We start from the raw sequence: 14918 nt of genomic DNA, 5'->3' as shown, positions 1-14918 counted from the left end.
TTTTGTCCCCAGGGATTTAACCTACACCCAGAAGATGGAATAGCTGATTACAATCACAACTGGGCAGCGGGGAGAGAACTGGGGACCTTCCACTTTTGCTCCTTAACTAATAGAGAATCAGTGCTGGCTGTGGGACCAGGGCAAACAAGCCCTTGGAAACAGCTGCTTACAGAAGAGTCACAGGAATACTGCATTAGCAGAGAGCTCCCACAGCCCCTGTTAGTGGTGCTTGACATGCCCCAAGAAAGGGGTAGTGTGCCAGTTTGAGTTAACTAGGACATTAGTTACAGCAGTAAAGGCAGTGATGGTAAAAGGCAGCCTCCCTCCTCTCACGACCTAAGGGATAGGCTATAACCACAGCCTGAGGTGCAAGTGGAGTGGGATTTTTAACTAAAGGCCATTTTCCCACTCTAGTTCTGCAGAACAGTTAAGCAGTGCTCAGTGGGGAAGGGGGAGGGAGGGACCATGCATTGGTCACAAAGCCACAAAAACAATCCCACAACCAATTATGGGGTTTTTGCAATTCTTATCCTATCCGTTCCATTTTTCTTGCCCATCGCACAGCAAGCTGTTGGTTACTACATCAGAACACGCACACCACTGAACTGACGCACAGGCCTGAAGATTCCAATGCTTCTGTATTAAAGTGCAATGCAAAAGATATTACAAACATTGATAGTGGAACATTTTTAATTCCAGAAAGTTAGAGAATCTTTGACTCAGATTAAAAAGGCTTCTTAGAAAAGGAAGTTCCTCCCTTGCAGATGGCTGCTATGCGGAGGAAGGTCAGGCAGCTACAGGAATACACACCGGTTGTGTGAGCTTTGCTTGTACAATAGCCTAGCACGTAGGGAGCAAAGGGGGAAAAACAGTCCCTACCCCTGAGTGAGAACCGGGTGGGGAGGGGCTGAGCAGGCCCTACACTGGGAGTCAGAGGTTCTCCACTAGACAAGTGTGATTCTCTTTGGAGAACAAGTTTGCAGGGCATCAGTTCCTAAGGGAGAATAGAAGGTCCCAGCTGAGTTGCTCTATTCTCAGTAACAGCTGAGGGTTAGCAGTAACATCTACATTACAAAAAATACTGGTTATTGATGGTGAACGGGCACCGCCTCACCACAAGGGGATGCCACGCAAGCAGGAAAGAGCCATCCAGTTACCCTACCTCCATTGAAGAAACAAACACACCCCACCCACCGAGATTCTCTTCCTCACCCCCACTACTGTTCAGATGCCAGCACATTCACACCGGCATGGCTTTAGTTGCATGTGGAGGGAAGACAGACCACTCTCCCATCTCCACCCACCCCCCAGTGCTTTCTAGGAAAGCTAGCCCGGGGTATGAGGCTCCTCAGCAGGCAGAGCAATAGTTTCTGATCCCATCCCTATGGTGAGGTTATGCTCTCCTTGGTGAAACGTGCTGTCAGAGTAGAATACCCTAATACTTCTCACTCACCCGCACCTGCAGCGTGGCTGCTGCTGCACAGAGGGGCCAGTTTCTAGGAGAATGAAAGGAAGACTTGGATTAATTCCCACTCCCATTTGCTCAGAGCTCTGTAGCCCAGATTCCACTCCCCTCCACCCAGTCCCAATTTGCTTTTCTACTGCCCATCTACACGGAGATGCTGCTTTTAGAAAGCCACTGCCTATTTCCAGGTTAGACGCACGAGTTTCTCCCAAGTCTTTCATCGGCCGCCTGCATCAGGTGGCCACAAAGTCTGGCTTTCACTGCACTGAAGAGACCTGCTAACACATCCCCCTCTCCTCAAAAGTACATTTACAATACAGAAGAGAAGCTTCTCGCAACAGAGTGGAGGAGGAAGAACCAGGCATCCTTGGATGTCTGCACACCCCAGCAAGTGGGGCATCTCGCCTCTTCCAGCCATCACCCGTTTTGAGAGAGGCAGGTTTCCTGGGAAAGGAGACAGGTGCATACGGGGGGCTTTGCAGTGTCCAAGGCAGGTGTAAAACTGCAGCTGTGTTAGCTCTTCTTGCCTGCAGGGCCAGTGATTTAGCCAAAGCCAGTTCATACTTCCCTTGCTGCTGCTGCTGAGTTAGCATTGTACTTGGCCTCTCCACACTGAAGCCCACACTGCAAAATGCTTAACTAGGCTGAGTGTGTCTCACGAGTCTTCCCAGGTTACAGTGTGGCCCAGTACAATGAAGCTTACGTGACACAAGCCTCCAGCACTTCACTCGATTCCTTAAAAAGGGAACAGCACCAATGAAAAATGTAACATGCTCCTCCTTTATACCAACATGGGGAAACCCAGCAGCCCATTGCCTCTTTCCTTCTCACTTACTGTTGCCTCAGAGGAAGTTTAAAACCACTCTCTCAAACCATTTTACTTCATTCAAAAAATCAAGAAGCTGTAATGTTGTATTCCTACATTACTGATGTGCTTTCTCTGCTGGCCTAAGACTTCAGCCCCCACCCCCAAACTCATGGCAAAAGCCTCGGAGGGACAGCGCTCTGGCCCTGGGATGTAAAGCAATCAGGCAAGAAAACACTGCTGCTTCTGCTATTCTACTTGTATGGTCATGCTCAATGTTTAAAGAGGGCAGGTGTTACGTCGCCCAATGCTATGTCTATTATATACACGCATGGAAGCCTAGAGATACACTGAATGAGGGGGTGGTGGTGAGGACAGAAGTGTCTTTGGGGAGAAGGAACGTGAGCAGTTGGTGAGTGGGTTCCTTCCGTTAGTTGTTCTTTTTCTCAGCAGGAGGTGCATAAGGAGGCGGCTGGTCCTGCAAAGTGAGAAAGGATCAGTCACCACGTCTGTTTTATCTATAATCAGCAGCGTTGTGTGTAGCCGTTCAGCTTTCCAAGCATTCCCAGGCTTAGCTTAATGCACCAAACCTTTGCCTTCGGCTACAGCTTGAGAGATACTGAGCGGACAGTGACAGGTGTGAGGCCTGTATGTTAGGCTACAGCTACCCATAGCCATGTCTTCCCAGTTTCAGTTACGTCCCAGAACCTCTGCCAGTTCCCACAATGCTTCAAATGAGGCACCACACACCAAAAAAGATGAACACAAAAAGAGTCCCTTTAAAAGCCCATCAGAACGTGTGTATTTCAGAAACAGCAGCACTGTGACTGGACGTTGTTTTAATCCTCATCTTCCTCTCACCCTCCCCAGTGACTCTGTGGTTCCTGTAGCAGTTTGTTAGGACAGATCTTGTCTGTCTCCCCTAGCCTAGAACAGTCTAAACCTGTATTACCCCTTCCCTTTAAGTTCCTAAATCTGGCTACCCCCATTCTTGCAGAAGCTGAGAACTATATATTGTTTCTGTATAGGAACAACTTTCATGAAGGTCTTAGAGTTCCCTCCCTTCTTGATCAGAAAAATACTAAGACGGATTCCAGGAACAGTGATTGAGTATTTTGAGGAGCCTTCTTTGTAGGAAAGAGTGGATAGACCATTTCTAAATAGCATGGTAAAACAAAGTGATTGTAAACCTCCTGCTTTGGGGAACCAATTGCCTGTGGGGGGTCAGGAAGAAAAGAGACCTAGACCCATCTTAGTTCAACTGATTTGGTGCATGTGGGTGGGTCCACTCTCCTCTTGAGGATCAAGCACTGCCCGCAGCTAGACTAGATGGGCAAACAGCCTGCTTGGATACACCCAGAAGCAGGATACTAGACTTGGTGTGATGTGGCACGGCATGGGCTATGCACTGTGACTTCAGCATCTGCTGCAGTAAGATGACAAGCTGCCCAGGATTCAGCTGTAGCAGCTGAACAGCAAGTGCGTTAGCTCCTCTTACCCCTTTGCCCTCCAGCCCAACAGACAACTCAACCAGTTGCTTACCATAGGCATATAGACATTGTGGGGATTGGCTGGGTTGTAATAGGCACTCGAAGCTGCTTCTGCTGCTTTACTGCCACCTACAGAGTAAGGCCAAAAAACAAAAACAGTCTTCCTAAGTGCTTTACAAATAGCAAATTCAGCTTCCCAGCCCCCCACCTAACAGAGAGAGAGCATACCTATTTTTCAGATGGGGAAAACAGAGTCCTAGACAAGTTAACTGGCTTTTCTAAGGTCACAAAATAGGTCTGTAGCAGAACAGAGAATGGAACCCACATCTCCCAGCTGTGCTTAAACCACCAGACAATGCTTCCCTGTTAACAGATATCCTGGGCTTTACAGCTCTCTGGGAGTAAGACAAGTCTCCCCTCACATCAGCTAGGTCACACTTGATTTTAGCCTTAAGATAACCCCAGCATAGTTGTGGAACAACTATGTGGAACTGTGGCTATTAGCCAGGCATAATGCTACACTATAAAATGAACTGATAGTATCTGGCAGCAGTTTGACCTATACCTGTGGTCATCAATGCAGACCACCTGTTCCAAAAGGATCCCCAGGTAACACTTTCAGTAGAGTCTCCTTCCTGCTCTAGCAGGTGGCTTCTGTGCCATACCTTTTAACACAGCTTTCTTAAGCAGACTCTAGAGACAAGAGGTGCCAAGAGGACCAGCTTGCAACATCAGAGCCAGCTCTCTTAGTTTTACTTTGGGCCTGCTCATGAGAGCAAGGGACTTGCTCATGCTGGACAGAACCAGTACAGTGCTGGGAACGGCCATGTCATCTTCCCCCACCCACCGCAAACTGCCTAGAAATGGGCAACTCAAAGAGCCTGTAACGAGAGAAATTCCATCATTCACATCTGCACCAGGAACAATCCCTTTTGGAACTGCAGCGAGAGTCCCTCCCGCTCCCTTACCTGGCATTCCGGGCTCCACCCAGGCTGTAGGAGCTGAAGGTCCTGCGGTAGGAGGGCCAGGGTAGGGGGGAGGAGGAGCCATATACAGGGGGTTCATGTCAGGAGGGGGTGGGTACATGCCTGTAGAAAGGAGAGAGATTCACACGGTGCTTTAAGTAATTCCTGTGGGACATAGTGCAGGCCTAGTTTACAGGCCTGTTGCTTCTGTCCAGAGCGGATACACACAAGTCAAGGCAAGCCATCCAAGCTTAAACAGCAGCAGCTCCACAGCAGGATTTTATATGGCTGTAGCACCTTTGATCCCAGAGGGCTTTGCAGGCAACAATCACTCCCCGAATTTGCCAGCCATTCTCTGCCAGAAGGTGTTACCCAGCTTAGGATGTTGTATCCTTTATTTCCTGTCCCACTGGATCTCTAGGGAGATGCAACAATACTCAAGCTGGATTTTACCAGGACACCCCAGCCCTTGCAAGGAAGTGCTTCAGTGACCCAGAGGAGTCAGGGCCCTTATAAGACTAACAGTGCTGCTCAGAGAGAATGGACTGCTGCAATACAAGTCATCCCCCAGCTATGTTGGGGTCTTGTGTTCTTTACTCTGACACGGTCCTTTACAGCTCCCAGTACAGACAGCACGCGCAGTCTGCCTCTCACACAACACTGGTATGTTACAAGACGTTGAAGCCTGTCGGAAGGCTTTACCTGGAGGTGGTGCGTAAGGGTATCCCATGGGTTGCGGAGCTGGTCCATATCCATTCATTGGTGGGGGCACATAAGGGTATGGTCCATTAGCTGGCTGGGGGGCAGGTGAATAACCTCCTGGAGCAGGGGTGTACCCCGTAAAGGCAGGCATATAGCCATAGCCAGTATTCTGGGCAGGAGCCCCTCTGGAAGCTTAAAAAAAATTAAGTTTAGCAAGTTTGACTCCGCACACTGCCATGCAATTAAAATGGAGCAGCAAAGAAAAGGAAGGAACGGTCATGAATTTAGTTTGATCTGTCACTGCAACAGAGCTATGAGCCACTGAGACCTGGAGTGACTGCTTTGCCTGAAACCCATCTAGCAATAATCTCTTCTTCTCCCACGTTCACACACTGCTGTGGTAATTAGCTTTGCTAGTTTGGATGCTGGGGAGCAGGGTTGGACCCTGAGCTCGGAACAGTTTATGGAGAGGACTCCGATTAACCCTGTTCTGCAAAAATCTGCACAGATACTAGCCACTAAAGCTCCCCAAAACATCTCCACTAAAGAATGTGGTTTCATTTAAAAAAAGGTGGAATAACCCCACACATTTAAGTAGTTTTTCTGATCAGGAAAATCTCTACAAAAAAGTTTTTCCAATTAAAATGAATTTTTTTGTTTAGATTTATCATCAATTTTTGGAAGTTTTTCTCCCTCCACTCTATTTTTAATACACTCTCTCCCCATTGGAGAGGGTTGGGTAAACAGTGTGAGAGTATAGTTCCCCCATACACCACTGCAGTCTCATTTTTTCCTACTTTTTCCAGTTGGAAGACAGAGGAGAAAAGATTTAACAAAAAAAAAAAAAAAAAAAAAAGGAATAGGGGGATCATTCCAAGAATTGGGAATATTAAGTTTTTCAGTTTCCAAACACCAAAGCATTAAGACCAACAATAGGGTGTAGAATGAAGACAAAAGTTCTCATGGAAAAGTCAATCTTTTTTGATTGAGAAGTTTAGAAGGGTTATTCGCTCTGCTCACCCCAAGAAGTTTACTGCAGCAAAAGTTAGCCAACTCTTCTAGCTAAAGAATAGTCAAGCCTCTGAAGGTTACTTACCATTAGTGGCAACTCTGAACATCAACTGTCCAAACTCAATGGCTCCTCCACTGTTGAAGGTCATTTTAAAGGAAGCCTGCCCTTCCCAACCCCCTAAAAGAGAAAGTGGGAAATACAAATGAAACCATTAAAATACTCTAAAAGATTAACACCAAGAAACTAGTTTGAATTCGAATACAGATTATTAGTTGATTTGTTTCCTAGAAGCTCCCAAGTTAAACAAGAGACCAAACAGGGTTTGGACAACGGCTGCAGACCTGCCAGCAGGAAGGCACCACCAGCTTTCTTCGCACTGGTCACTCAGCCCACTTGCATACAAGATAAATCTCAGGGAAACGAGGAGAAGGTTTGTCTGGGAATTTCCTTATTTTTTAAAGGGAGAGTCTAAAACATGGACATGTAAAGGTTGCTGTAGATCTAGATTTTCTGCTAGTAGGCTAAGAGAGAATCCAATTACAAATACGACATAGAAAGGACACATTTTATTCAGCGGGAGCCTGCCCACGGAATGGGAGTCCTTCCACCAAACTAAATGGACTTTGAATCAGGGCCTGAAACTCAAGCCAGGATTGGAATCAAATATTCCATCAGCAGACTCTTTACCCTCTTTGAAGCATAGGAGCTTAGATAAAGATTACAAAGTTTTAGGCCTAACAGGAGTTTCTAGAAATTCATTAGCAAATGTTAAGACTCCAAGATAAATCACCCAAACTGTACAAAAAGGCAGGTTTCCTTATTGGAGGACAAGTGGATAAACAAAATTGGGAGTTTTTAAAGCAAGTTGTCAGATGGGAGATCAAAGTTTGAGTTTTAAAATGAAAAGCCCAGGTTCCAAAATCCCTTGTCTGATTAACTTCTTCCAAGAAAAGTTGTCAGGAGGGATTATGAGAAGTTTGGGGGTTTTCTGCACATTGTTAGAGGAGGGAAAAAAACCCATCAGGCATATAAATTGAAAGGAAGTGGCTGGTTCCACAACACACTTAGAAACACTGCATTGCTCAAATTTTATTCTTTCCTGTTGTCTTATCAGTAATAGTTTGGTAGTTAAGCTTGGACAAGTTACCCAACGAATCAGCAACCCACCTCTATACTTCCCATCATGAAGCAACACCCCTAGCCAACAAGAAAGGCTGGGGTAGAGAGAAAGAATTTAAAGAAGTGACACAAACAAACTGGCATAGTAAAAAAGGCATCCAAGATCACTACAGTGTACGTGCAGAATAGATTATGCAGAAAGCTCTAGCTATTCAAGAGCCAGAGTGACCCAGATATGAGTCACCACTACTATAGCAGAATCTCCACAAAGAGTGATTTTATTGCCAGGAAAAGGTGAAGAAAGGTCTGCTTATCTCCAGAGACATGTGCTTACTTTGTACAGTCATGAATAGCAGCCAAGAAGATCAGCATCTGAAGTTGGTGAACCCATCACCCGCCTACCCTCTCCACCTCCCTCTCAAGCTGAGCCTACGAAGCAACTAACACACGCAGAAATTTAAAGATCGAAAATTGCTTGATCTTTAAATTTCTGCGTGTGTTAGTTGCTTCGTAGGCTCAGCTTGACATTTGGATCATATAACATTTGGATCATAGTTACAAGTTTATACTGGACAAAAATATCCACTATGAGGCTTTTTTTGGCTTTCCACTAAACTTAGGACATGCCTATATGAGGAAACTGACTGGCATATTTCACTATTACTATGCCGGTCAATTTCTCATGTGGACAAGCCCCAGGTTACAAATTCAGCAGAAGGGAAAAAGTACGTGGGAAACTCAGTTAAGCCTGCTTGGAGCTGCAACACATTAACACATACCCCCTGCCTCAGCCTGGATCACGCCTTTGATGTAATTGGCAGAGAAGACAGGCTGCTCGATGGAGCACCCTTTCACCAAGTAGAATGGCATCATGAAGGACATCAGGGGGTCCTTGCCTTTAGACACAAAGATCATCTGCAAGATAGAGGGACATTTTAAAGCTGTTAATTTACAGTCAGTCTTTATACCTAGAGTGAAAGAGGCTGTTTCAGAAGTGTTCAAACCAGACACTGCTTTAACAAGCTGGTAAAGAGAAACTAAAGCTCTGGAACAATTATACATGCAAGTTCCTATTCTACAGCTACATAGCAGTTTTCATCCCAAGAAATCCAAAATAACGTTATCATATATGTATGGCTCACACACCTGAAACGTGTGCAACTTCCATGGTAGCGTTCAGTTGACACCATGTAAATTAAGAAATATTTTCTCCCTTTAAAACCTCAAATTACTGCACTATTTTTGTGACAGTATGCAGCACTGTGGCTTGAAGCTCCATTGCACTGAAGTGGACCAGAAGTTCTGGACTGCTTAGACGTGTGGTCTTTCTGCCCAAATCTAACAGCCTGTTTGAATAGTAACTTAGCAGTTACTATGACCATTCTTAAATAAGGAAAGCCAGAGGCAGGGGATAGAAGAGCAGTGCCCTGGCCTAACATTCCCCCTCTCATTAAAAAGGGTCTAATGTCACAGGCTACATATAACTCACTGCTGCGTACAGAAAAGCTACTACATTGAATCTTACACAGCTATTACACCCTTCCAGGATCTAACTCATTTGTGCGTCCAGGGCTTTGGCAGATTCAGTGCAGCATCTCTCGTTAAAGCTAAAGTCAAACCAGGACACTCAAACCAGATGAGCAGTGGCCGTCTACAGATGTACAAACCAAAAGCTGTGAATTAAGACCAGCTTAGTTCGTTTGGTGACTGTCTCTAGAGCAGCACCGGCTAAGTGAAGAATTCTAGAGTGCTGCTGCACCTGAAGACTGGATACAGTCCAAAGGGATGAGGAATACTTGTGGGCATGCAAAATTTTGCATGGGCCACCTCATAAGCCACAGGACTGAACACAGGAAAGATTTACGGTCCGTCCTTCAAGCCAGTACAGAACTGACCCTTTTAGGAGGTTCTCCGGGGCTTTCCTAGTCCAGGTTTTTGGACTACACTGAACAGTTTCCCCTAGTCCTTTGTACGTTCACTCATCAAAACACTTGCAGAAGCATCTCAGCCCCCCTTCAGTAATCCCTGGAACAGCAGGAGAGGGTTTTTTGCCCCCAGTTTTTAGCTTTCAAATGTTTACTAAGAAGAGGTTTCAATCAGGTTGGCCACTGTGCCTGTATGATAAGCCTTAACAGGGCAAAGCCTATGCCCATACAATGTACTCTAGGTCCCGTAAAAATCAACTCCTGTTCCAGTTTAAAAGGCTACATACAGCAGCAGCGAGAATTGAGAAGCCAAGTTAAACAGGGGTTGGTGTTCAGGACAGACAGAGGCTTTGGATGTGCATATGGGGGGTTTCTTGTTTAAACCACACACACACTCTCCTCCCTGCCCCCCAGCAAGGATTCTGAAGGAGACTTTCAAAGGCAATAGTGGAAACCCCAGCGACTGACACTGAAAACAGGACAATGTAAAAGACACATGAAAACATACTGTGTAGAGAACAATCTGGAACGGGCCCTAGCTGGGAAAGGAGGCTGTGGAGAAAAGGACAAGCATGACCTGTTTCCACCACTCTCTCCCATCTTGAATTTGTAGCCTCCTCATAAGTAGGAGATTTATCCAGTCATTTACAAGTCTCTGGGACTAGAAGCCTGTGGGAGAACGCTGTTGGCTCAAGACTTACCCTGTAGGGGGTGAGGTATACCATTCCCTTCTTGGTGCCTTTGAAGATTTCAGCCTTGTCAGACACATCACTGAAGGAAAGCTCCACATCTTTACAATGCTTAAGAATACTGAGGAGGAGGAAGAGACAGAGAGACATCAGGGATGCACAGTATTAAACACAGTCCTAAAGCACATGCAATCAACATACGTTAGTTGGCATGCCAAGGAACAGGTCATTTCCCCGAAGGCTCTGTTCAGATATGGATCCCACCTTCTCTCTCTGCATATGCACGCATCGTTTATGCTACTCTCTCAATAAGTACAACACCAAACCCCACTCTGCCAAGGGAAGCCTCTAGCCTCAGGACAGTTTGCTTCTCCTTGCATTTCCAAAGCCACTTGAGACAGTTGTTGGGGAAACCATTCATTTCTCATTGAAAGAGACCGAGTACGAAAGGTCACAGCACAGAATAAGCACAACGGACCTCAATACTTCTTTCTGGAATAAGCGTGTTGCCTCAGAGCAAGTCCCTGTCTGACTAGTCCAGTATCCATATGTTGATGCTACACAGGAAAGCATAACCCCAATAATGCAACCCCAGTTGTGTCAACTGTACTAAAGAAGATGCTTCTTCATAGCTAAGCTAACTACAGATGCTGTCACTATTTCCTGTAAGTGACCGAGGACTATCAGCAAAGATTAGCGATAAAGAACAATGCATCCAGGGATAGGAGAATTGGGGAAACACTGTTCCTGGTGGTGGGGTTTAAACTTATTCAATGATCTAGAACAGGGAGACAACATGATAGTTAAGTTTGCTACAAACACTACCCTGTGAACACTAGCAATGACAGGAAATAATATAGAGGGATTTAGGGATAACAAATGTGAGTAGAAGATAAAGTCAGTTTGGGAAAATGTGGGGAAGTGATCCAAAACAGATAGACAATCAAAGAGAAGCAGAAATACTGACAGACTTAGGGAGTGACAAGTTTACAATGTATTATGCCAGAAAAAAAAAGTGCACTGCAATTCTGAGCAGCATACAGAGGCATCATAGATGAGGTGGTTACATATGTATGGCCTCGATGAGACCATATTTCAAATGCTCCATTCAGTTTTAGGGACCCTGTTACAGAAATATGGGTGAATTGGAAAACAGCAAAATTATTGAAAGGGAAAAATTAAAGGGACATGCTTCTGAAGAAAACTACTGAAAGCTAGATAACATTTAGTGGAACTATTTAAGGAGACACAGGATAACAATCCACAAGTACCTGAAAGGCGGAGTTGTCAAGGACGGATGGAAATTTAGGGTATTACTGAAAATGTAATACTCTAGTCACAGTCCTGCAAGGCTGGGAGGGATAGACTGAATGACCTAATAGGTTCTCTCCAATTCTCAGATGCTATGGGGAGACAGTTCTTCGTAACTAGGGCAATTGCTCATGTCTAATCCAGTTCTGAATCCCACCAAACTTTGCCTCAGCTATATTCTATGGCAGCAAATTTTATAGGTCACTTTTACATTGTGCAAGAATAACGGTCATGTATCCAATTAAAAATGTGTCTTTATTAAAGAGCTTGTTTTAATCATACTTTATACATATGTAGGTAAACCCAGCACTTAATACTTTTAGTATACCAGTGCAGTGGTAGTTACATTAAACCTACTGAACAATTTTACCTAGAAGTATAGCACTGTTACAGGAAGGGCTGGCCCCGTAGGGCAAATTGGCTTCACCCCACCTCTGACTAAGCTTTGTCCCAGGTAATGGGTTTGAGGTCAGAGATCAAGTGATATCTGGCAGGTCACCTGGCTCTTAGTTAAGAAGCCAACAAGTAGCAGGTACAGGGAAAGATCTGGAAAGGGGCCAGGGCCTGGTTTATTTAATTTATGTTGGAGTTTTTTTGTTTTGAGACATGACCCCAATCCTGAAGAAGAGAACTGAAATTCTGCTGCTGTTAGGAATTTATATACAGTTCAACAAGATCGCCCAACAGCTAACAAGGAAAACTACAGCCGGTCATATAACATTTGCCAAATATTACTTGACAAGTTTTACAGTTTTGAGCTTAATAATATTACTTATTATTTTTCTGTTATTCACCCATCCTAAGGGTAATTTAGTAATCTAGAAGGCAGTTCTCTTTCCCCCACTACTCCACTCAATGTCTTGTGCGTGTCCAGGATCTCAGAGCTACCGTCACGCAATTTAAGCAGATTGCTTCCTGACTTGCAGATCAGGCCCAGTGCTAGTAGCAGTACCATCCCCAGACACCTGGTTTGGATTTCACAAGTAAAGTTTCTTCCTGCTACAAGGAGGTGAGGAATTTGCTCTGCTCAGATCCAGCCGCTCCCCCGCCCCATCTTCAGAGACAGCATTTTGCTAGGTCCACCCCCTGCCCTAATTAGTTACTGTTTTGTCACCTACACTGCAAGGGACTGAACTTGTGCCCTAATCAGTACCGCCACCAAAGTCAATTACATCTCCCCAACAGGGACAGGCCAACATACGATTGTATTTGAAAGCAGACTGCTCACATACCACAATTTTGCACAGAGGCTGGTGACTTTTCACCAATGATACTGTTTGAAATACTAGAAGTAAACACCAAGCCTGAATAGTGAAACTAGACTAACCAGTTTCATGATTTTTAGCCATGTTTGGTTCCTTTTTCATGCACTAACCCAGTGCAGTTGTTTCAGGTCAGCCAGGGAACCAAACAAACCCCATGAGTCCATTGTTTTTAAATGGCACAAAATCATTGTATTTGTTTCAAGTTTGGGAAAACTCCCTCTTTTAAAATAAAAAGGGGGGGGGGCACTGAATTAGAATGACTATGTGCCTTTAGATTATACCAGAAGACCAGACATTGACCATCAGACAGGGCGCTTTTAGTGCCAAGCCACAGCTTCAAGCTCCGAGAACATTTCAGATAGCACAGGAAGTACCACCATGGCCACTCTGGCCTACTGGCTCATTCCCAAACTCTGAAACCCTTCAAGGGTTTCAGATTATCCCAGAGGGAAATGGGTTGCAATGGTTGTTCTAGGTCTGAAAGGACCTACTGCCAATGACATCTCTATGAGATAAACAGAAAGAGGGAGAGAAAAAACATTCTGTAGCTTGGGAAAGCCCAAGCACAATCAACAGGTGGAATAAACAATCTAATAAAAGGACCATGGGTGCAGCTTAATGTAAAAGATCAGTGTCTGTATAGGTGCTGCTTTATTTTCATGGTTCACCAATTGCGAATAATTGTGCCAAACCTTCATACAGAATCAGACCAGGAAAACACAGGGCTTGTCCAAATCATTCCTCTCCAGCTCCCTATATATGAGAAGCAGTCTAGATGTATCTTTTGGGCTACCAGAAGAGCAGTATTTCTGTATTCTGCTTATGAGGCACCCTAATGAAGCGAGGAGGCCTGGGTGTTTGATCTGATTTTGGTGGTGGGTTGTTTTGGGCACAGTCCCATAAGAATACTATGGAATCTTTAATGGATATGAGCAGTCAGAGACTCAGAATTACATCTCATTTGGAAAAAGCAAAATAGGAGCTAGGAAGTCAGTACCTTCTCTATATAACTCAGTTTTTTAAAGCCAGTGCAGATTTGTGGACAGAGAATTATTCAGGTCGCAAACTAGAAGTACATTTAATATTTAAAAGTATGTTTATCAGAGTAATTTACTGCAGTCTATTCAGAAAGTGACTACTTCCCTATCTGCAACCTGAGCATATTTAATTCAGACCTCAGCACACACCAAAACCCATGCAGATGCTGCTAATGACCTAGTATTGCACAGTGTTAATGAAAGTGCATGTAAGGCCTTGTGATGTAGCTCAGTCACTAATCTGCTGACAAGCTGCAGCTCATGTGACTTCGGATTCACTCGTATGCATTTCCTCTAGGGTTGTCACGCCCATTACTAGCGAGCAACAGCTTTCGGAACAAACAAACTCCCCTGCTGCCAACTTGGGAGCTGGTCAGAGAGCACAGGGACGCAGAAGTCAAGGAAACACTATGGAGAGAAGAAAAGCCCCTTAAAGAGAGCGGGCTAAAGGAAGCTGGGTTGATCTGGGCAATGACCTAATCAGGGCTCATCTCCCAGGGGCCTCAGGGCAGTTCCCCCAAAGAGCTGGACAGCGCCATAGACCCACCCTCCCCGCCTCAGCCTCCTCTCTGCTCACTGCCGGACACACCTACTTTCCCCACCAACGTGTTAGTTACTCTGAAGCCGGTCACCTCTGGCAGCTGGTTTTAAGAAATGAAATTAGACGCGGATTAATCCGCGACAGCCAGTGTCGCGGGCCGGGCTGCCTCAGCCGGCCCAAAGCGGGAGACCCGGGGCCGGAGCCGCCGCAGCGCCAGCAACGTAAACAAACGAAGGGCCGCAAGGCCTGCGCCGGGGGCGGGCCGGGAGAAGGCCCGGCCCGGGACATCGGATCCTTCCGCCACGGGCCGGGGCCAGTGACCGGACCGGGCGGGCCGCGGCTCGGGGCCGGGCGAAGCGCTCTGCGGGCAGGGCAGGGGCTCGGAGGGGCCGGGCCAGGCCGGGGATCTGGCTCAGCTCGGGCCGGGCCCGCCTCAGCCTCGGAGGGGTCCCCCCCCCCCCGCGCCCGGCCTCGCCTCGCCTCGCGCCCCGCCTCGCGCCCCGGTACCTCTCCCCAGGGGGGGCGATGACCCCGCCGCCCTGCGAGTGGTTCCTGTTCAGCGCCATCTTCCCGGCCAATGGCAGCGAACGCC

The 14918-nt window shown here is 46.1% G+C and overlaps 1 protein-coding gene across 1 annotated transcript; it reads right to left on the bottom strand.

The window, feature by feature from the left end:
- Positions 1 to 619: 619 nt before the first annotated feature.
- WBP2NL (WBP2 N-terminal like) lies at positions 620 to 14918 on the bottom strand. The gene is made up of 8 exons (XM_084630383.1): positions 14834 to 14918; positions 10185 to 10293; positions 8338 to 8473; positions 6524 to 6616; positions 5428 to 5619; positions 4729 to 4848; positions 3813 to 3889; positions 620 to 2748 (listed from the first exon to the last, which is right to left on the bottom strand). The coding sequence occupies exons 1-8, from the start codon at positions 14890 to 14892 to the stop codon at positions 2701 to 2703; spliced, it is 834 nt and encodes a 277-aa protein (XP_084486509.1). The 5' UTR covers positions 14893 to 14918; the 3' UTR covers positions 620 to 2700.

This window comes from Lepidochelys olivacea, assembly GCF_965140295.1.
Source record: "Lepidochelys olivacea isolate rLepOli2 genome assembly, chromosome: 1".
In the NCBI taxonomy this organism is placed as follows: Eukaryota; Metazoa; Chordata; order Testudines; family Cheloniidae; genus Lepidochelys; species Lepidochelys olivacea.
Note: the sequence above shows the minus strand (reverse complement) of the source record. Positions and strands in the feature narration are given on the sequence as shown.